Consider the following 23,941-nt stretch of genomic DNA (forward strand, 5'->3'; position numbering starts at 1 on the left):
CTTGATGGTGATTTTGTTGAGAGCTCTATAACCGATGCACATTCTCCAAGATCCGTCTTTTTTTAAAACCAACAACACTCGAGAACAATACGGTGAAGTACTAGGCTGGACAAGACCCTTTTCCAAGAGGTCTTTCACTTGGTTCATAATTTCTTCATTCTGTGCTTGGCTCACGCGGTAAGGTGGCCGGTTCGGTGGTGTGCTTCTAGGTATCAGATCAATGGTATGATCTTTAGGATGAGTAGGTGGTAACTCGCTTGGTAGGCCCCTCTGAGAAGCAGTCGGCGTGAGAGTGGAGAAAATCTTGGCGTTCAACTCTTTCATAAAGATCGAGTAAAGAAACAGACTGGATTTCATTAATTTAGAAATGGCCGAAGCGGAAACAATAAGGACAGACTCGCCCTTCAGTTTAATGTCAAGTACAATGGTTCTGCCCTTCTCTGTAGTCAAAGTCGCTTTCCTCACCTGATAATCAACCACGGCGTTGTTCTTGTGGTACCAGGGAATCCCCAAGAGAACATCACAACCTTCCAAAGGCATTATGAAAAAGTCCTCATGCCCCAAATACCCCTGACAATGCAACCGAAGTTTGCCAATGACAGGTGTAATGGCTACGTCCCTGCCGGGTGCCGCTAGAATGGGCTCCGCAAGTGGTCCCATCCGATCGGGAGTGATCTCGAGCCGCGCCGCCAATTCCGGTGAAATGAAGTTGGCCTTGGCTCCTCCATCAAAGAAGATCAGGGCCTCTTGGTCTTTCACTTTGCCCCAAGCTCTGCAAAGTTCTGTACTGTCATCCATGGTGTTGGGATCGGTACCCACACAATCTGGAACCACTCTTGTTTTCATCTTGCCCTTTCTTCCACGTTCCTCTGCTGCTCGAACTCTCAGGCCTTTCGTTGTCCTTGTCATTCTGTTCTTTCTGTGCCTTTTTAGGGCACTTCGCGGAGATATGTCCATGTTCCCCGCATCCAAAGCACTTCCCCTCCCTGATGAAGCGAGCTCTCTCCTGAGGAGTAAGCTTGGGTCGTGCATCCTTCTTTTCTGGGTTGCTCTTTCTCTTTCTACTTTCATTCGCTGAAGTCTGTTCGGCTCGTTGTGTCATGACCTCATCGGTGGGGTGGGTCAGATTGCCAGAGTGAATGGCAAAACCCCGTTTTGTATGACTCATCAACTCCTGAATAGAAGCTGACTTCTGTTCCAAGCAGTGATCTCGGATCTTTGTAGGTAGGCCCAAGGTGAACTGCTCAATCTGTTCTCTAAACGAGATCTTCTTGAATGAAGAGGCGGGTAGAAAAGAGCTCCAGAATCTCTCGCAATAAGCATCCACTGTATCTCTCTTGGTCATCCGAAGATGGTTCCAAGCAGATCGTATATCGCGTTCATACTCTTGAATCAGCCAAGAAGAAATAAAAAGCTTCTTAAATTTCAGCCATTTAACTGGTGCAGCCTTGTTTAAAAGAAGCGTGGACCACCAAGTTCGAGCATTCCCCTTAAAATAAGAGGCAGCTCTCTGAATCTTAGAGTGCTCTGAGTAGCGTCCTCCCACGAAAGCGATGTCAAACTATTGTATAAAAGACAAAGCCTTTGAAGCATCATTATATCTTGAAAAAGTGTCAAAGTTAATTGATTGTCTACCTTAAGCTAATGGACTTTCTTGCTTTTATCTTCCAGAAAGTCATATTGGTTGGCTTTATAAAAATTCTTCTTGTTCGCATAAAAGTTGCCGTCATCAGAGTCTGAACTGTCTGTAGACGAGTCCTGTGTAGAGCTATCACTCACTAGGCGAGATTTAGACTTCTTTTCCTTTTTCTTGCCATTTCTGAAGCGTTGTTTCTTGCTTCGCTTTTTGCCTTTTCTTTCTTCTTCGTTCGAGTCAGAAGAGCTAGAAGAACTTTTAGAAGAAGAAGAAGAACAAGAATTGGGTACTCCTTCAAATTGAACACGCTTCTTCTGTTTCTTTGCCTTATCAAATGTCGATTGACGACCCAAATAACCTGGGAAGTCAGCGCCTTTCTTCTGCTTTTTGCCGTGCTTTTTAGCTTTGTTCTGCGCGTCAAAAAGCTGAGCAATCTGTGCATCAACCACCTCTTCTAATTTCTTCTCTGAATATTTCTTGTGAGCATAAGGTTTCTTGAGAGCGGGTTTCGGGGGTGGTGGTGTGGTTTTGTGCCATTGCTCGTGCACTTCCTGAAAAGAAGTCTCGCTGATATATTTGCCAATTTTGGGTCCTTCGCAAAATTGAGCATCATCTTTGTTGCATCGCCGATCAATTGACGATGCTCCATCTCTCGTCGCTCCGCCTGAATAGGCCGAGGCGGGCCATACTCTCTACCGGAATCTTCGTTGTGATCCCTTGCCGCATCTCCTGATGCAGAGGGAGTCGACTGATCCTTGCGTGAAGCCATAGGTACCGCGGAAAAAAAATTTAGGGATCGGATTTCCCGTAGAAGAGAAATCAGCTATGCTCTGATACCACTGTAACAGACTTGGACACTCCAAGTCAAGAATCAACCGTGACAGCACCAAATAACCACTTCAAAACAGTTCACAGTTCACAATAGATTTACGCTGGCCCGGCGGAGTTCCGTGCCTAGAGATATTGGCCCCAAAGACTGGCGCCCCTTTTGGTATTTCTTTTTGTATTAATCAGTGTTCGAAGTACAAGAGTGGTTGGGTCTCACTCTCAGACTCTGCATCCAGATGCTCTGGAGAGTGTGAGCCCAAACCACATATTTATTTACAAGGGTTGCCAAAAGCAAATCCCCAAAAGCTCAAAATCAAAAGCCTAAAAATAAAGCAGAGGCTCTTTCTCTCACAAGCTCTCTTGAGCTTCAAAAATAAAGCAAAGTTTCTCTCTCTCTCTCTCTCTCTCTCTCTCTCTCTCTCTCTCTCTCTCTCTCTCTCTGATAATTGTGTAGAGAAAAGCAATGTCAAAAGCTGCCGTCAACAGCCCTTAATTTCCGTCGCAAATCCCGCGTCCATACTGTAGCCACCTGGCATTTCTGCCGCCAGGGAATTAGGGTTTCCAATTGTTAGGGTTTTTGGCAGAAATTAGGGTTTGCAGGTTTTAGGGTTAGGGTTTGGCAGAAATTAGGGTTTCTACTCTCGGGCAGCCACGTCATCACTTTGTGACAGAGCCAATGTCTACTGAACTGGTTTATGGCTTATGTCTGATTTTGCAGGCGTAATCGAGGGTGATTATAATTCTTTCAAGAGGGGGGTATGTCACAAAATGATGACGTGGCACTGTTGTCCACAGGATGATTTAGACACCTTGTACGGATAGGACAATATGGCAGTTGATGAGATGGTAGACAGCATGGAGGGCCAATTTAACGTGTTGACAGGCAGTTGATGTGGCGTACGGACTTCCGCGAAACGCGCTGCTGATGTGGCATATTGTATGGATTTTTGTAATTTGCACTGATTGCTTTTTCTAACAGTTTTTGAGGACTAGTTGCTTTTGGGGCAGTTTGCTTTTGAGTTTATGGCTTTTGGGGCTTTGCTTTTGGCATCCCTTGTAAGAATAAAAAGGGTCCCAAGCCTCGCTCTTCCTGAGGACTTGCCGGAGTTGTACTTTGATCAAGCATTAATATAAAAGAAATACCGCAAGGAGCACTAGTCTTTCGGGCCAATCTCTATGGGCACGGAACTACGCCGGGCCGTGTTGACCAAATTGAACTGTGATTTTAAAGTTGTGAAGTATTTTAAGTGATTCTTTTGTGTGTCGCGTCGGGATCTCGACTTGGAGGTGCCCAAGCCTGTAACACCAGCTCCATGCTTCCCAATGCTTACAGATGCTTGCACCTATTATATGTTATCTGTACAGAAATAACAAGATTTTCCAAAAACATTAATTCCACACATGCTGAATTTTTTTGCAAAAACCCTAATCTAACAAACTTGTTGGATTTAAAATCCGTTCGCGTCAATGCGTAGAGCTTGTTGAGAGGTTCAACTTTGCCTTCTATCGCATATCCAAATTCTCAATCGTTGAAGAGATTTTTAAAAGTCTCTGCAACAGAGAAAAGCGTCAAAAAGCATGTTTTTTCTTTTAGGGCAAAAATAACCTCCTTGTTCTCTTGCAAGTGATTTTGAAGTCCTTTTTCTTTGTACCGCAAATAGTGATTGTTGCGCCTTTTTAGACCTTTAGATTTTTCAGACTCCCTTGGGATTAGAAGTAGATATCTATGATAAGCGCCTTGAACCAGAATATGTAAATCTTAATATCATCTGTATGCCTCACATTTCTTCGAACATTTCTGTTTTAGCTAAGGACGGTGTCATTTTCTCTCAATTATTTTGATTTTCTCTTCTTTGTTCTAGTAAATCTGCTTTTGTTGTTCAATCGTGCCGTTTTATTTCTTTACTCGTTGAGAAAGCATACTTATTCAAAAGAATCATGAAAAATGTTCGTTCTTTTTTGCATCATAGTAAGTTTATTTTTAATGTTTCTTCCTTTGGAATGTTCAAGATAATGAGTAGTAAATTCAATAAAAGTGGGGAGCTTAAAAGCCCACTTATTGTTTGACTTAGTAACACACTATTTTGTTGTTTTGATCTCTAGCGCTTCTAGTATTTTCACTCTAGCATGACAAATGCTAGCCTTTATCATGGCTCAGTATGCCCATCACCTCCGGAGGGTGATAGAAACTCAGCTCGTTGGTTTTGTAGAGTATGTTCAAAGCATGAATGACCTCTATACAAACCTGCACCTACTCGTGGGCATTGACGACGTGAGTAGGGATGTCATAGCTGTAGTCCAAGCTATGCATGATAAAGGTGATAATCTTATTCTTCCTGTTTGGACAAGCAGCGAAGTTGAGGTCACATGTTGTCAAGTTTGGATCTTTGTACTTCTTTGGTTATTTGCAGCCTCTTCTTCGTAGGTTTGTAGTAGTATTCATTTTTCGATTTCGTATTTTGCTTACGTTAGGACTTGAGAATTTGTTTCTTTAGAAGTTGTTGTGCGAAGTTTGATTTCTAGGATAAAGTTTTTAAGATGTCTTATGCTTTTTTGGTTAAAGTTGAGTACTTGTTTTAAGTTTTAGTCAAGCAAGTTGTGTCAACTTATTTTGCGCATGACTTTTCTAAAAACATTTTTAAGAATGTTTTGTTTTATCTAGTGTTGTTTCGTAGCAAATAAAGTGATTTTTTTTTGTTGTTCCCCTTGTGTCTCTTAGACTATTCTGAACGTATGTATGTATATCCTTATGGCTTATGCCCTGTAAGACAGAGTGATGAAGATGGGAGCACGCCCGATGCGCGATGTACGAAGAGTGGGAGTGGCTGATAAGTTCGGGGTCGCCACGAAGATTCTTTAACAAAATTTTCACTAAACTTTGGAAGCGCCAAAGTACAATGTCTGCTCTTTGGTAGGACCAGTATGCTTTGAGGAAATGCACATGTCTGAAGCTCTGATACCATTGTAACAGACTTGGCCACCCCAAGTCAGGAATCTGGCATGACACACGAAAGAATAAATAATACTTCACAAAACTTAATCATAATTTAATAGAGTAGACACAGCTGACGTAGTTCCGTGCCCAGAGGTATTGGCCCCAAAGTCTAGCGCCCCTTTCAGTATTTATTTTTATATTAAATTAATGCTTCAGCAAAGTACAAAGTCCGAGGGTCCTCTTTGCTCAGTGGCAAAATCTGAGAGAGAGAGAGTACCCTTGAGTACATATTTATAGGCCAGTGGCCTTCAAACTCAAAAGCAAGTACATGAAAAGCTGCAAACTCAAAAGCTTCTAGTCCAAAAGTTGCCTGCGAAAAACGTAGAAATCCGTATGCTGCCACGTCAGCACCAGTCAACGTGTTTTGTGGGATTCTGTACGGCTGTCCACGTCAGCATGTCAGCGCGTTTTTCGGGCGTCCTACAGTTGTCCACGTCTGCAGTCCGCATGCTCATTTATCCTAGTGTTTCTTGGGCCCTGTCGGAAAGGACCCATAAGTTGGAACAACTTATAAAATTCAGTTTTGATCTGACTAGGTGGTCATGCCACGTCATCAGTTTGTGAATGTCGCACACTCAAAACACTAGCAAGGAGAAACGCTCCCCAAACGCTAGATCTCTGCATTGAATAACATGCCAAAAGTACAAGGGAAGGGGAGGGGGGCTATATAGGCCATTCCAGGAATTGCCCCGTCACGAGGACGTGGCAATCGTTAACTATGTCACGAGGACGTGGCAATTGCTAACCTTAGTTGTTGGTTTCTTTCCAATGATTTTTGTTTTATTTTTGAGACTCTCTTTTTGAAGTTGCAAATGGTCAGACATTGTATGGCCAATGTGAACGGTAGTTTCACCCGCAGACGGGAAGTTGGTTGGCACTGGAATTCATATATTAAGAGGATGTCTAGGCTCAGTGCAAGATCATGTAGGCCCCCCCGTCGCACTTAGCAGGTTGGTGGATACTAGGAAGTGAACTCAATAAAGGCATAAAGTCAAGGTGGGATCACCAACAGAAAGTATCCGACAGTTGGGCCACATTGCACTTTTGGAGGCGGTCCCAATGAGGATAGATGGTCAGATGACCAATGGGAGCCCAACGGAAGCATCTCCTAAAAATTAGGGAACTGCTATTTTGGGCCGTGAAATGTGTTCACGTCATTACCTTCGGTATGACAAGGGGAACATTTTACAACTTTGCCGCGAAGTTAATTGGGCAACCAGTCGGGAGATTTTTAGGCGGCAACCTCGAAATAGGCAAATGCTTGTAAACGCGCCAAGTGGCACATTTTTGTGCACTTTTTTCTTGCATCAAGAAGTGGCGCTGAATTTGTAGCTGGGAGACTGTCACGAGGACGTGGCAACTGCTAACCTTAGTTGTTGGTTTCTTTCCAATGATTTTTGTTTAATTTTTGAGACCCTCTTTTTGAAGTAGCAAACGGTCGGACATTGTATGGCCAATGTGAACGGTAGTTTCACCCGCAGATGGGTAGTGATCGGCATTGGAATTCGTATGGTAAGAGGATGTCTAGGCTTAGAGCAAGATCATTAGTTCTCCCCGTCGCACTTAGCAAGTTGGTGGATACTAGGAAGTGAACTCAATAAAGGCATAAAGTCAAGGTGGGATCACCAACAGAAAGTATCCGATCGTTTGTCAAGGTTTTGCAAAGTGTCCGTATGCGTCGGGAAAGTCATCTAATTCGTGGGAATACTGACTGTGAAGGGTCCCAGTACAGTTATGTTGCCAAAATCGGGCTAGAACAGATGGAATTCAGTCCAGATTGTGCGGGGCAGCATGTAGGGAACCATAGGTTTTATTCCCTTTGTTAAAGAATAAAGAAATACCGAAAGGGACGCCAACCTTTGGGGCCTACACCGCTGTCTGCTTGGAAGCATTCTAGCTTCTTGGCCGTGCTATTTGTCTTGAAGTGTAATTCAGTCTCAGTTTACAGGTTCTTTTTAAGTCATTGCTTTGTGTCATAAAGTCAAGTGTTGAAGAATCGTGTGAAAGCCAACATCTACCGCCCTATGGGCCGGTTTCAAAGACTTAGTTTTTCAGCTTTTGTCACAGGTTAAGAGCTATGGAGTGCTTTCTTTCCCTTTCATGTACAGTGTGGTGCTAGGAGTGATGCCTTGCACACTACACATTGCTCTCTCTCTCTCCCTTACGTGCAGTTATGTGATGCCCCACAAGAGGGCTCTTCATTTGATTGATGTACAGCTGTGTGGGTTCATGCTTTTGCGCTTAGGCAAGAGCCTCCTTGAGCAGGAACAGGGGTAGCTAACTGCTACTCAACAGCAGGCACCGGTGAGGGTCATAACCTCACCGTACAGGTGCGTTTTCAGCGCTGTAAATTGACTGTTTTTCAGCCATACGAACCCCAGAACCATTGGGAATAGTGCCCCGTTGGCAGAGGACAATTAGAGAACTGTTTGGGCTTGAAAACAGGGCAAAAACCAGTAAATACAGCGTGCTGAATTTACTGTTTTTGGGCAGGAATCAGAGGGTTTATGCTAGTGAAAGTGAGTTCCAGCAGGGGAATTGGTTTCGCGCAAGTTTTGTGGCTGTTATGCTGCCAAAATTTGGCCAAGACAGGTGGTATCTAACGGGATACAGGTAAAGGATTCCCAGGACTCTACTTTGTAATTTACCCTCTCAAAGTAAAAAGAAATACCGAAAGGGGTGCCAAATTTGGGGCCTACAGGTTGTCGGCGTCTGCTCGGAGCATTCTAGCTTCTAAGCCGTGTGTGTGCTTAAGTGTTAATTCCCGTCGCAGGTTTCCTTTGCACGTTCTCTCTATGTGTGTCTAAAGTAAAGAATTTCGGGTGAAAGCCAAAGCCTACCGCCCTACGGGCCGGTTTCATGCCCTACCTCAGTCAGAAAACCCCACGATCCCATAAATGGCCTAAAATGCTAATAAATATATAAACTCATGGAAAGTGACCTGGGATGCATATTTAGTAGGAGAACTGCAGTGACTCGAGACTTTGACCTCGGGAAACCCTAGGAATGGGGGTCCCGCCTCATGCTAGCCTACCGGGTGAGCAACACAGTGAAGTGCACTGCCGTGAACAAATACGTCTACCTCAACTACTGTGTGTCTAAAGTAAAGAATCTCGGGTGAAAGCCAAAGCCTACCACCCTACGGGCCGGTTTCATGCCCTACCTCAGTCAGAAAACCCCACGACCCCATAAATGGCCTAAAATGCTAATAAATATGTAAACTCATGGAAAGTGACCTGGGATGCATATTTAGTAGCAGAACTGCAAAAGACTCCAGACTCTGACCTAGGGAAACCCTAGGAACGAGGGTCCCGCCTATGCCAGCCTACCGAGCGAGCAACACAGTGAAGTGCACCGCCGTGAACAGATACGTCCACCTCAAGATCGGCCAGGCAAAGCCTCAAAACAGTCCTCACTTTCTAATTTGCTCTTGGGAGATACTGGAGCTACCACCAGACAAGAATCTAAACTCTCAACACCCCCTCTCAGCTCCTGGACGGGAAACGAGTCCAAGGGAGCTAGCATGAGAGGATAATGTCGCCGATGGAAGAGGTTTGGTGAAGATGTCAGCAGGGTTATTTGAAGTCGGGATGTACTCTAGTCGGATAGAGCCATCCTTGGTCTTCTCACGAACAAAATGGTATTGTATCTCTATATGCTTGGTCCGGGCATGGAACACCAGGTTCCTCGCAACGGCTATACACTCTGGTTTTCTGAGTATATAATGGTGGTATTCAATGGAAAGCCCATCTCCAAAAGCAACCTCCGAATCCACACTGACTCACATGTAGCGCTGCAAAGAGCACGATACTCTGCCTTTGTGGAAGATAAGGCAACTGTTGGTTGTTTCTTGCTGCTCCATGAAACTGCTCCTGAGCCAAAAGAAAAGCTATAACCTGTAGTTGACCATCGTCCATCTGGATCTCCACTCAAATCCGAATCACTCCATCCTTGCAGAATGATTTGGGAGTCTGTACCTCCACATAGTGTATGCCTAATGACTTGGTCGCCTTCAAATACCACAAGGTCCGAAGAGCCTGCTCCAAATATAACTTGACGGGTTTCTACATGAAAGAACTGAGAAGACCCACCGGAAAACTGACATCAAATCGGATGTTGAGTACCCAAATGAGGGAACCAATCAGTTTCCGATATTATGTAGCATCTTCTACCATAGGGAGATCAAAGTGTCTGATTGGGATCCATGGGAGTTGAGATAGGGTTGCACTTGGTTATACCAAATGCTTCCAACAATTTTTGGATATAACGCTCGTGAGAGAGGAAGATGCCCCCCTCTGTCTGCCAAACCTCCAATCCAAGAAAATGATGAAGCAAGCCAAGATTTGTCATCTCAAACTCCTTTGCCAAAGTTGCCATAATACTGCAGATGTGCACAACATGGCTACTTGTAATCACAAGATCATCGACGTAGAGGATCACAAGTGTCACCAATCGTTTCTCACGGTAAATGTACAAGTTTGGGTCAGCAGAAGATCGTTGAAAGGACTGTATTGCCTTGTGCTTGTCCAAAGAACCATCAAATTTGTACTTGGTCTTGTAGACCCATTTGACACCAATCACTTTTTGTTTGGCAGGCCGCGGAACCAACACCCAAGTGTTGTTCTTCTTGCATAGCCAACTTCCACTTTGGTTGTAAAAGTGCCTCCTGAACTGTGAGAGGATCTCTGTCCTTGATCGCTGTAGACATCAAAGCATAGTTAACCTGTAGTAAAGGCTCATCCACCTCAGCAAGTCGAAGTCGCTGAGATCGTCATGTAGTACCGGCTTCATGCCAATCGGGTGGAAAATCTGAAGTTGTTGAATCTGGCAAAGTCTCCAATGGCCTCTTTGGTAACGTGTCTGTCGTGCTCCCCGGGGGAGGAGCTATTGGTATATCTGGCTCTAACTCCATGCTCCTTCGAAGCCTGAGGGACAGGGGTGGGAGAAGAGGGCTCATCAAGAGACAAATCAAAATCCGGGTCTCCCAAGTATCGGCAAATCGGGGGTCGTCGTGGAAGACTTGGGAGCGGAAGCCCCCTCTGAAGGTAAAATCTCATCGAAGACAACATCACGGTTGAGTGTCATGTGCCGTGAGGTACCATTGTCAAGAATCCAATCATGATCATCTCATCATCTCGACCCGCAAGAGTCATCATAGCCTCCGATGTCCCTGGAGAGTTCGTCTAGGGGAGAATCTCCAAATGAACAAAGGCCAGTGACTACACCATTGCTGCCGAAGAAGTAGAAGCATCTCCAACACGCTTTGGACACTTCCTCCAATAATGTCCCTTCTCACCATGATGGTTGCTATGCCGTTCTGCCTTCAAGGCATCCCGTTTGGCATTACTCTTCTTGTCTTTGGTGTTGCTGCTTTTCTTCTTACCCTTATGCTTGTTGTTGTTGGAAGAATCAGTCAAGGCTTCGGAGCCCGACTTCTTCCCCGTGTTGAACCTCTCCTCCTAGTCCAATACCATTGGAACAATCTCGTCCCAAGAGATAGTATTCAGCCGGCCACTCATAATCAGAGAAGAATAGAAGTTGGAGTACCGAGGAGGCAATTGGGCCAAAAGTTGGATGGCCATGTCCTGTGAACTGATAAGGTTTCCCATATCAAGGATCTCTTTCTGAAGCTCCTTGTAATGTGGAGTGGAAGTGAACGATGGTGTATGGCTCAGGATGAGTGATCAATGGGTGCTCAAGGTTGAGAGCCTTCCTTGACTTAATGAGAGAATGTGCAAATACCAAAACAAGAGAGTGGAATGCAAATTGTGAGTGAGAGTGCAAGAGAGTACTAGAGAGAGAGAGAGAGAGAGAAGAGACAGCACCAGATGGGGTCCCAAACCCCCCTCCAAGGGCCCCCCTCTCTATTGCTAGAGAGGTATTTGCTTTAGATTGCACAAAGTCTGGTACAATGCTTCTAGATGCTGTGGTACTTGATGATGACAATGATGACGTCAAGGCTGAAAGCTGAAAACCCTAGGTGTTCTGCTGTGGGTCTACTGGAACTGCGATGCTACATGGCTGATCTGCTGCCACCGTCGCAAGCAAGGGCTGAAACTGAAAAACGTTAGCTATCTGAGGCTATATCTGCAAAAACGCTGCCTGTTTTGGGCTGAAAACTGAGTGCTGGCAGATCTGCAACAATTGAGTAATTGTGATTTGACGGGAGCGGTACGACGAGGCTAAGGGCTGATCTGGAAACGCTGGTTCTTGGCTGAAAAATGCTTATCATGAAGGCTGAAAACGCTGATGCCTTGGAGCAAAAACGCTGGCCTTGGCCTGGAGAAAACACTGGAAGATGCTTGAGGTCCCGCTGGCCGCTGAGCCTCCTTGTGTCTTCTACTTCTTCTGCCTCTAATGAGCGCCCCATACCTCCTTATATAGCTGCGAGATTCTTGGTCGAGCAGTCATCCATAAGCCTCCACTATTTGATAAATTAATAAAGTCACTTATAAATAAATGACTTTATAAGAAATGTTTCACCTGCTGCAAATTGGGTTCCTACGGTGGAAAATGCTCATGCTATGGGTTGTGCAATCAGAGGGTATGCATCTACTCTAAGTGCCTGGACATGCACGGCTTTTGTACAGGCTCACGAGGTTGCCAAAACACTTCCTAGGCTACCTAAACCCTAGAAGTAGGAATAGCTTGTCCACATGCACATAGGGTTATGACATCCCTCCCTTTTCAAGGTGAGGTATTGGTACCGAGCTGTATGGCGTCCGTAGAGTCCGCCAACAACTCGTGGGATCCTGCGAAGGGAGCCCTCTTTCCTTTTTTGAGTACACCATCTCTCTTGGGAGGTGGATCATCTTAAGGACACGACTGCCTCCTTACCATCAATCCACGTCAATTCGAGTGCTTATCTTCCACTTTTCAGAGAGAGTCTCCGGTCATGTATTTGGAGTATCAGGATCAGCCACCGGATATGCTAGTTCATGTGGATTAGTGTGCATGCTGTTGGCACTTGGGCAGAGATTTATTGGTTGACTTGTTATCCATGCATTGTGCAGCACTCTGGGTTTGTTCATATGCTCAATCGGTGTGGAGGGCGGTTTGTTGGTTTGTTGACCAGAGTGGGCATCTATGATGGGTTTGTGGCCTAGGGGGCAGTTGCATGGATTTTGTGATTTCCGGGGTCACCTACCTTTTCTTAGGGCTCTCCGACAGATCCGGTCTTCATGTTAGGTGTAATGTAAGTGTTGATGGTAACAACTCAGGATGAGTGCTCAGCATGTACACAGGGTTCCTTTTACTTTAATGAGAGATGTGTGCAATAGAGAAAGAGAGAGATTAGAGAATGGTACTGATATGTGCCTAGACATGAAGATGGGCACCTGAGCTATGTCCAACCAAGTATGAACATGGCCCTATGGTTAGGGCAGTTAAGGAATCCGATAAATAGGACCAAGGGCTCATTTGTGAGCTATCTTGTGTGATCACCACACTTGGACTCCAGGCCCACACCTATTTGATGTGCGGGCTTGGTGGTATGGGACACCAACCCTTAGCCCGTTGGCTGTAGGCTCCGAGGCTCGGGGGTGAGCTCGTATTGGCTCTATGGTTGGGAGGTGAGTCTGATGTCTGCTCCCCACTCTCGTTTATGCATGAGTATGGCGGGTGTTATGTCATGTGTGCAGGATGGATGCGGCAAGGGACTAACATTGGTATCATAGCTTCTTCTTGCTCGTTCCTACGACATGGCAACATGCTTAGAGCTCATGAGGTTGCCTGACAGGCTCTCTACCTGAAACGAACGCGGAGAGTGGATCTCCCGGCTACACGGCCGCCTACAGACACCCGTCGGACAAACCACCCGACCATAGCCACCATCCGGTATCTCCCCCGTGCTGGGGCTAGCGTCCAAGGATGTAGGCGTGCACCTGTAAGACCGAGCGTCCCATACCACCCGGCCTCACCTCCTCGAGGTGACCTTGCGCACTCCTAGCCTCTCGGGCTAACCACTGGCACTCTGCCAGTGGGGGTCGATAACTGCAAATGAGGCCTTGGCCTCCCTTTTATAATAATGGCCGGCCACACTGGTTCACACTACGTCCGCCCGGACACTAGACGCCCATCCCGACGGCATGTGGGCTAGATCCCCTCTCCTGTGAGCGGGACATAACATACTTTCCCCCCTTGAGAACCATTGATGTCCTCACCAATGAAGTGGGGATACTGAGCCTTCAAAGCTCTAACAGGTTCCCAAGTAGCAAACCTTTCAGATTGACCCTTCCATTTAATTAAGTACTCGTCATAAGCCTTTTGGCGCGAATGACGGGTACGATGATCTAAAACTGCTTCTAGTTCTCGAGGAATATACTCAATTTGCATATCTTTCCATACATTTTCCTCGATAGGCACAACAACGTTGGCTTCGCCCAATTTCACTTTAAGGCGGCTAACTTGAAACACTGGATGTACACTAACATCCGAAGGAAGAGCCAGTTTATAGGCAACTTGGCCAATTTTCTTTGTGATCAAGAATGGACTACAATATCTAGTTGAAAGCTTCTAATGATTTCCTGTTCGCATAGTCTTGGAATCCTTGGGTATCTTCAGATAGACCCATTGTCCCACATCTAGAGTCCTTGAAGATCTCTTTTGATTAGCATACGTAGTGACTCGGTCACGAGCCGTTTCTTGCATGTCATACAGGAAATCACGAGCTTGGCGTTCCTTGACTTTCTCTAAGCCAATAGCAATTGGGGATTTAGGCTCAAATCCATACATCCGCATGAATGGGCTAAATCCAGTAGCAAAATGCTTGCTACTATTATAGGCAAACTCTAACTGTGGAAGATACCTTTCCCAATGAGACTGCCAGTGAGAGACATAGACTCTTAGCATGTCCTCTAAGGTCTGATTCATCCTCTCAGTTTGTCCGTTAGACTCAGGATGGTCAGAGGACGACATACTCAACTTAGTCTGAAGATGAGCAAACACGTCTCGCCAAAATCGGCTAGTGAACTTAGTATCTCGATCACTGACGATATCCTCTGGTAGACCATACAGCTTATAAAGCTAATCGACAAATAAAACTGCCAACTCATGGCTTTTTACTGTCGACTTCGTTGGTATAAACTTCGCCATTTTTGTGAGTCTATCGACCACAACCCAAATAGCGTCATTGCCCCGACTAGTATTTGGCAAACCAACGATAAAGTCCATGGAAATACTCTACCACTTGGCATCTGGGATTTCCAATGGATGTAGCAGGCCAGCTTTCCTAAGGCGCTCTACCTTATTGACCTGACACTAAGCGCATCTCTTCACATAGCTCTCTATGTAAGAGCGCATTCTTGGCCAATAGAAATATCGCTTGACCAAAGCCAAAGTTCTTTGGATGCCTGGGTGCCCAACGCTAGGAACATCGTGGCATTGCACAAATCCTTTGTCGAATCTCATCGATTTCCAGCATGCAGACTTTACCATTTCTGAACAATAGTCCACCTCTAATGCAATATTGTCGTTGTCTCGTCTCTCCAGCACGACTCACTTGGGTCTCCGGACCACCCAAGCCTGTATGAGAGTCATGCCCTGCTTCGACCTCGTTCCATATCTTGCCAAAATGGCCATCAGAACGACATAGCCCTCGGAGAGAGAGAGAGTGAGAAATCTGTCAAGATTTCAGCCATAGACAAGGCATTAACCTCAGGAATCCTGCTGAGTGCATCGGCAACTTGATTGCTGGATCCTTTTCTTTAACGGATCTCAAAGTCAAACTCTTGCATAAGCTCAACCCATCTAGTCTTCCGGCCTCTGAGATCACCCTGATCACAGATATAGCGCAAGGAGTGATGATCTGTCCATGCAACAAACGTAGAGCCATACAAGTAGTGCTGTCATTTCCTCAAGGCGTGGACTACGGCGTAAAGCTCCTTTTCATACGTTGGATAACGCATCTCATCGTCAGAAAGCTTCTTACTTTCAAACGCAACAGGACGTCCATCCTGGTATGATGCTGCATCAATGGCATAAGCACTAGCATCCGTCTCAACCACAAATGGTTTGCTAGGATCCACAATGTGCAATATTGGCGCAGTAGTCACCAAGTGCTTTAGTGTCCGAAAGCTCTTGTCGAGACGCTCATTCCAGACAACAAGGGGATTACCTTTACGGTGAGGACCCGAAGTCTTCGACCCTTTTACCCCTCCTTTTAAAAGCGTAAGCGGAGCAGCAAATTTAGAGTAATCCTTGATAAACTTGCGAAAGAATCCAATAAAGCCTAGAAAGGACTTTACTTGGCGCACATTCTTCAGAATGGGTCAATTTCGCACTTTATCCAACTTTTCAGGGTCAACGCGAATACCATCGCGAGTAATGATGTAACCCAAGTACAGAAGCTCTTTTCTTAAGAATTCACACTTAGAAGCCTTGGCGTAAAGCTTCTCAGTTCTCAGTACTTCGAGAACAGTGCGTATATGCACTAGGTGCTCAGACAAACTTCGGCTGTGAATCAAGATATCATCGAGAAATACAACAACGAAGTTGCCTAAAAATGGTCTCAGCAGATCATTCATCTGTTGAAACGTAGCTGGAGCATTGGTCAAACCAAAAGGCAAGACCAAGAACTCATAGTGACCGTAACACGTATGGAAACCTGTCTTAGGAATATCTTCTAGTTTGATCCGTATCTGATGATAGCCTGATTGCAGGTCTATCTTCGTAAAATACAGTGCTCCATGGAGCCGATCTATCAGATCGTCCATACGTGGGAGCGGATACTTGTTCTTAACAGTGAGTTTATTCAACCCTTTGTAATCCACGCAAAAGCGCGTAGTGTTATCCTTCTTTCGAGAAAGTAACACTGGCGCTCCCCATGGAGACTTACTTGGCCGAACAAAACCCCTGTCAAGATAATCTTTCAGCTGTCGCTGAATCTCGTCCTCCTCGGTTTTACTAAATTGATAGGGTTGCTTTGAGAAGGGCTGACTAGCAGCCACTAACTCAATGCCATGATCTACTCCTCTCGAAGGCGGCAAGCCAGGAGGTAGATCATCAGGAAAAACATCCTTGAAATCAGTCATGGTTCCTTAGATAAGGTTGGATTCGTCGGAATCCCGAAGTTCAACAGAAGAACATGAAACATTTTTACGAAATTCAGTGATAGAAGTACCAAGTACTAATGAATCAAACCAAGCAGATGGTACACATTGATAAAAGTCAACATCAGAAGACTTTATTTCTTTATACATTTCCAAGGCAGTAAGAACTGGTATTGCAAAACCATTATCTACAGACTTCTGATTACAAAGCGACACAGATACATGAGGCATGTCCTGCTTAACAAAAACAAGAAAGTGATATACATAGTCTATATACAATGAGTCTTATTTATCATAAAACCATGGAATTCCTAAAATAACATCTGCTCTGTCAAAGCGCATGATGTGGAAATCCAGGTTCTCTTTGTAATCAACTAGCTCGAGCGACAAGTCTAGAACCATCCGATTCCATACATCCGTATCCTCGCCACGAGCCACCTTCACGTGATACTCATGGTCACTGTCCCGCGTCCGTAGACTCAGTTTCTGCACCAATTTTGCATCCACAAAATTGTGTGAGCTTTTATTATCAAGGAGTACGGGCACGTCGTGACCATTGATCTTCCCGGGGAAACGGAGAAGATCGTGCTTATCAAACACTTCGGTGCTAAAAGTACAGTTAGTGCATGAACTGTGCGCTAAGTGATGAATTTCAATTTGAATGACATCAGAGTTACCTGAGATCTCGTGATTTTGAACCGAAGGACGACCTTGCGGTTTCTGTGTCTTCTTCTTCTTGGGGCAATCCTTGATTTGGTGACCCGTCTGGCCACATCCGAAGCAAGCCCCCTTCTTTACTGTATCAGCAATTGAAGCATTTTTGGCTTTCTTCTTCTCTTGAGAAGATCTTGGCGGGGATTTCGACTTATGCTAGAATCGGGGTCGCTTCCTCAAAGCACCCTCACCGGATTGATGGTCTACTGCTTTTCTTCTCATAGTTTGCTCCATTTATCAAATGGAACGTCCTGGCCTTTGCCAGTGCATCCTCAACATTAGTCGGGGCTTTGTCCTTGATTAAGGCCCAACGGTAATCCTCATGTAATCCCAGCAGGTACATGTGCACAACGTGCATAGAATCCACCTTACAGAAGGTGAGCGCCTCTTTGAAAGCTGTCGTATACTTATCAAAAGACAAAGTTTTCATCGAAAAACTTTGCAGTTTGGCATAAGCTTTCAAAGGGTCCATTTTAGCGAAATCTCTCTTGAATTTCACACAAAAATCAGCCACGTCGTAGGCTTCTCTGTCATGTCGTGCCACCAGGTAAGCGCCTTACTGTGCAAATAAAGAGGAATCGTTTGAATCCTCCGTTCATCATGCTCCCCTTGAAGATCAGAATACGTGGTCCACTAATGCAGCCAGTTATTTACGGCCAATTCCGTACACTTCTTCTCTTCACCTGAGAAATTTGTAGTTTTGTACGGAATCGTGGCAGTGGGATCACCTTGTGAACGCCCAAAAGCAGCAATCTGTGTCCGCAATTGCTGGAGATGGGTTTCACCCTCGAAAATATGCGCAATCGTCGACTGAGCCGTATTTTCTAAAGTAGTAAGCCAAGAACTAAGCCCTTGCACGACCCCTTCGAGAGAGGCCAAGCGAAGGTTTGTCTGAACGTTCGCATTTTCCAGAGCGGTAACACGCTGGTCGAAACTCTGGAAACTACTTGTAATCCATGTGTAGAGAGCATGCGTGAATGGAATTTGAACATTACCTGGCACATTGTTGTGCTGCACATCTGAGCCGGAGGAATCCATGGCAAAGTGCGTGAAAAAACTGGAAGTTTCACACAAAACTCGGCTTTTTCTGCACTTTTCGATCGTGAAAAGTTGAACTTCGAGGAGCTCTACGCGTCGGCATGAGCGTCCGAAGGCGAGCAGGTGATGGCAGGAGCGCGGGAGCGCCAACAGGTGAGAGGGAGGAGCAGTAGAGAGAAGTAGAGAGCTGAAAAATGAGTTTCTCTTCGGGAAAACTCAGTCTCTGTAAGTGACTTTTAAAAAATCACAGGTTTCACATTCATCCTTTCAAAAAACTTAAGGTGTCCTAGCCACACTTAAAATAAAAGGGTCACTTGATTTAGACAAACCAAGTTTAAGTGATAGCGTAAAAAAAAGACTTCAGCGCATGCTAACAAAATATCGAGCACTGGTCTGCCTGCGGATGCCGCGTGGAAGTAGAGAAGCATAGCACGTGTTAATTCATGCCGCACACGCAATGAGCGCTCAACTAAGCATCCACACTAGAAGGAAAAGGATCCACTCTGGCATAAATTTCTCTGCGCAAGGATCCTCTCTCACTCTTCGATTCACCTTGGGGGTAACAAAGAGGAGAGCCTCTCTCTCTCTCTCTCTCTCTCTCTCTCTCTCTCTCTCTCTCTCTCTCTCTCTCTCTCTCTCTCTCTCTCTCTGCACACTTCGCACAAAGGAGCATGACACAGAGAGATTTGAAAGAATACAGTATGCTGAATTTTAATCTAAAACCAGCAAGTTAATGATAAATACACTGATCTTCATTGAAAACCAGTAAGTTCAGTAAGAATCCTCTGATTTTCAGCACTTCCACCTGTTGAATTGCTGAATTTTATCAAAAATGAGTGAAAAACACATTAAATTTCACCTGCAAACATGCTCATCAGAAGAAAAACGATTAATTAAATAGCCAATTCATCATAAATTACATGAAATAAAGACTATCCGACTTAAACCAGTCTGTAGGTGTGCACACAGTCCATCCCGTAGCCAAGCCGGCTTCGATACCATGAAACGAACGCGGAGAGTGGATCTCCTGGCTACATGGACCGCCTACAGACACGCGTCGGACAAACCACCCGACCATAGCCACCATCCGGCAGCTCCCCCATGCTAGGGCCAACGTCCGAGGACATAGACGTGCACCTGTAAGACCGAGCGTCCCACCACCCGGCCTCACCTCCTTGAGGTGACCTCGCGCACTCCTAGCCTCGCGGGCTAACCACTGGCACTCTGCCAGTGGGGGTCGATAACTGCAAATGAGGCCTTGGCCTCCCTTTTATAATAATGGCCGGCCACACTGGCCGTTTTCACACTACGTCTGCCCGGGCACTGGACGCCCATCCCGACGGCATCTGGGCTAGATCCCCTCTCCTGTGAGAGCAGGACATAACACTACCCTCTTGCATATTGTGGTATGGGACGCTACTTGTCACAAAGTGATGACGTGGCATGGCCTAAAGGACAAAAGGGGGCCTTAAGCATAGCAAAAGAGGCAAAAGAAGTTTTACCAACTTACAGAACTTTTTTGAGTGGCCCAGAAGAGGTCAGGTTTTTATTTAAAAACCTAACCCAAAAGATTTTCCAACTTATGGTAACCCGCCGGAGAGGCCTAAAACCTTAAAAATTAAAGTAGGGAACCAAAATTGTGTTGGCATGTTGTATGGACGTCCGCGGTTTGCGGCACAAATTGTGCTAGTAGCCTAACATGGCATGCCATGCGGACATCCCTTGGGGGCGCTAGCTTTTGGGACTTCAGATGCTTTTAGACTAATGCTTTTCATGTAACTGCTGAGCGAGGGCAAGGGCCTTTATAAGTGTACCAAGGCCTCGTTCTCCCAGCAGATTAGCTTGGGAGCTTGACAGAGAGAGGACCCTCAGACATTGTACTTGTTGAATCTTAATAAATAAATAAAGAAATACCGAGAACGGGCACCAGTCTTTGGGGCTAGTGCTTTTGGGCGTGGAACTCTGTCGTGCCTTGTCGTCTCTCTCTGAGTTTTGTTCAGTTGTTTCAATTTCTCTCATGTGTGTTGCATTAGATTTTTGGCTTGGACTGTCCAAGTCTATTACAGTGGTATAAAAGCTCAGACGATTCTTCTTCTGCGGAGGATCCAATCCCTTTACTTGCAGCACACATGGATTCAGAATCGTGCCAAGAGGAAATTGTCATACCTGATCATTTGGGCAATGAAGAAACCAATGGGGATTCCAATGGGAGCCGACCCCTTTCCGAGGAATCAGAAGAGGAGTATGGTCCATGTCCACCCACAACTTAAAAAGAATGGAGACGTAGCGTCAACAGCAGGTCGACAATTGTGCTCAATAAATGCTATGGTACTCCAAGGATCCCCAATATGCGAAATTTTTGGCGAGCCATCCACTTGACGAGGTGCATTCTCGATGGCGTGCCGCCATCCATTCACCTTCAAGTCGGCTTTAAATCGAATGTCTCCCACTATCTAATCTCCTCAAGCGACTCTCCCTATGTCTGCACATCTCTAGCAAAAACAACCCGAGGCATCTTTAACCGTGATATCTCATGACTCTAGCCAATGTTCCAAAGCCCTCTCTGAATAGACAGTGAAAGAAAGCCTCGTATCTCATAGTATACTGGACAATGAAAATCTTGGTTTGTGATGGGGTCTATGGGGGGGGCAGGATGTAGCTCTAGTACTAGAGAGAGAGAGAGAGAGAGAGAGAGAGAGAGAGAGAGAGAGAGAGGTAGGTTTGATCTGCAGTTTGATTTGCGGGATGGGAGCAATAAGACAGCTTTCAAGTGCACAGCATTGATAGGGTCCTCCAAGATCAGAAGTCATCCTGTTCGATTAAATGCCGTGGTAATTAATGGAAGGAATCCCAGTTACTTTGCTGTTGGTGGCTCGGATAGATATGCAAGAGTTTACGACGTCAGAATGGTATGTTGGGGGGAGCAAAACAGAGAGAGTACTCCGGTGGACACTTATGCTCCAGCACATCTGAGAGGGAAGGGCCCTGTGCATGTGACTGCTCTAGCATATTCTCATCAAGAAGAGTTACTGGTGTCGTACAATGATGAGCATATCTATCTTTTTGAAAACAATGGTAAGGCAAACAGATCGACGGAGAATAAGGAAAGTCCAGTGCCCAATGAGCCCCAAGCTTTTAAGGGGCATAGAAATGCCCGCACTGTGAAAGGAGTGAGTTTCTTTGGACCCAACTCAGAATATGTCGTGAGTGGATCGGACTGTGGGAATATCTTCATCTGGAAGAAGAAGACTGCTGACTTAATAGCTCTTTTCAAGGGTGACACGCAAGTGGTAAACTGCCTTGAACCGCATCCGCATGCCACAATCCTTGCTACAAGCGGTATTGAGAAGACTGCCAAAATATGGGCTCCCATTGCAGAAGACTATGTTGCTCTTCCTCGAAATGCCGAGAAGGTTTCTACTTTCTGTTAAGTCGATTTTTTCAGTGCTAGGCTAAGCATAGACCATTGTATGGACTCATGCTTGTGGGAACATTCCTTTAGTGCTAGGCTTAGTCATGGATGAGTCAAATTGAGTACACAGACCATTGGGGCTCATGCATTTCTTTAGTGCTAGGCTTCATGATGGATGAGTCAAATTGAGTACACAGACCATTGTATGGGCTCATGCATTTCTTTAGTGCTAGGCTTCATGATGGATGAGTCAAATCCAGTTCACAGACCATTGTATGGGCTCATGCATGCGGGAGAATGTAATTCTGGTGTCGTGTCATAGTATGTATTCACGATTAGGCATGATTGAGCTGTGTTCTTTAATAATTGACAACTAACATGCATTAATAACTTGTGCTTTTCTTTTAAGGAGAATTAGGGCCTTACTTGAATTCATTTACTAAGGTTTTGCATTCGATGATGCAGATCATGAAGCTAAATCAAAGAGGTAGAGAGGAAGGCTCTCCTTACCTATCCGATATCATGCATGTGTTGCGGCTTCAGAGGCGACATGTGCAAACCGAACTAGCAAGGTGGTATTCACGAGGAGAAAGCGAGATGGGAGAAGAGGCGGATGAAGGGAGCGATAACGATGAAAGTACAATCAATGATTACTTGAAGCTTGTCTACATGGGTGTTGATGAAGGTTCGGATGATGATGAAAACACTCAAATGGCTGGACGAGATTGTAACATAAGCTAGATATGTTTTTTCCATTTTGTTATCACAAGGTTTGATGTCATATAAAGATCTCGCGCTAAAAGCGATAATACATGAGTTGATGCAAAAAAGTGTTCTCATGTTAAGCTCATTAGTTGTAGAAAGCAAAAAGTTAGGGGCTAACTTGTTATCAGTACAAGGTGCTTGGGCACAAATATTCTCCAGTAAAGAAGAGCTCCTCCCAAATCTTTGAGACATGGAAATAACCAACCCTGAAGTCTTGTTATGCCAAAATTTTCTTTTTAAAGATGGAATCAAACTTACGACCCTATGGTCACGGTGGATCAAGTCTATTAATCTAATCAATGGAAAACACTCTCTCTCTCTCAAATGGCTATACGTTTTGGTACATCAAGGTTTCAAAGATCAATCACTAGTCATGATTGGCTCGTGTACAATTTTGTTGTGATTGAGGTAGTTGAGGTGACACGCATGGTGCAAAATATGAAGAAGCTCTAATGATATCATGATCAAGGTGAGAATTATGAAAGAAAGCTCTCAATCAAAATAAAGAGAGTTCCATTAAAATCAAGAGGAGATGTTGGCAATTGTAGAGAAGCTAGAGTCTCGTGGCTCAAAAGAAGTAATTGAGATGGTAGTTGTAAGGCATATCGAGGACGTCATAAAGATGTAGTCAACAATGACTTGGGTAACCACAAATGGGTGAGAGCATAACATGTAGGCATAGCCCAAGCTTGACAAGTCCGCATCACTATGATTTTCTTGTAATGGCATCGGACCTATGCAACAACTACACATATGAAGTCACTATATTGTATTGTGGCTCCCAGCCAGTTGGTCGCAAGTTTGATAGGGGACAGGCACTCAAGGGCCATTCCTTGTAAACTTGCATCCAGCACTGGCTCCCCGCCTCGATCGTTCGCCAACCGGTTGCAAGTTTTACAAGGAATGGCCCCTAAGGGGCCATGCCCTATCCCTTCAAGGACCATTCTCTTGTTACAAGGACCATTCCCTAGTAATATGTGTGACCACATGTCAAGCGGTGGAGAGGACCATTCCCTCGTATCATGTGCTCCAACCACGGCTCTGGTATAGTACATGGAATGGTCCTTAGAGGATCATTTCCTACACCATAAAGGTTATATGAGAATGGCCTCAACCTCAAAGTGGTCTGAAAAGTTTCAGATTTTCCTAAAGATGATCAAATTCTAATTAAGTTTTGTTGGAGATTATGCCAAGGTTGTTATGCCCAGACTACTTGAAGTGTATGATACAATGCAAAGTCCCCTAAAAAACCTACCAAAAATCCTCAAACAACTTGCACATAACCACATATAAGCAAGTAGAATGTCTCTCCTATTGGTTTAGCAGGATGTGTCACCATAACTATGACACTTAAGAATTGAAGGAGCCATATTTCCTAGGTGGTCTTATTAATCCCACAAGTCTTAATCATAATCTCAAATGTTGACCTAATCAATGTATGTTCTCTTTTTCTCTGAGAAAAATAGCACAATAAGTTTTAGACAAATTCTCATCAAAATTGCAAA

General features: G+C 45.0%; 1 protein-coding gene across 1 annotated transcript in view; it reads left to right on the plus strand.

Annotated features, from left to right (window-relative positions):
- LOC147447751 (uncharacterized) overlaps positions 1–22,696 on the plus strand; it is a 67,592-nt gene extending 44,896 nt beyond the window's left edge. Inside the window, exons 4-5 of the mRNA XM_086523462.1 lie at positions 20,992–21,672; positions 22,137–22,696. Coding sequence (XP_086379588.1) covers positions 20,992–21,672; positions 22,137–22,412 — 957 coding nt within the window. The 3' untranslated portion in view covers positions 22,413–22,696. The remainder of the gene's footprint in view (positions 1–20,991; positions 21,673–22,136) is intronic.
- Positions 22,697–23,941: the final 1,245 nt, after the last annotated feature.

The sequence above is a fragment of the Adiantum capillus-veneris genome, chromosome 11, assembly GCF_014529385.1.
Source record: "Adiantum capillus-veneris isolate H3 chromosome 11, ASM1452938v2, whole genome shotgun sequence".
In the NCBI taxonomy this organism is placed as follows: Eukaryota; Viridiplantae; Streptophyta; class Polypodiopsida; order Polypodiales; family Pteridaceae; genus Adiantum; species Adiantum capillus-veneris.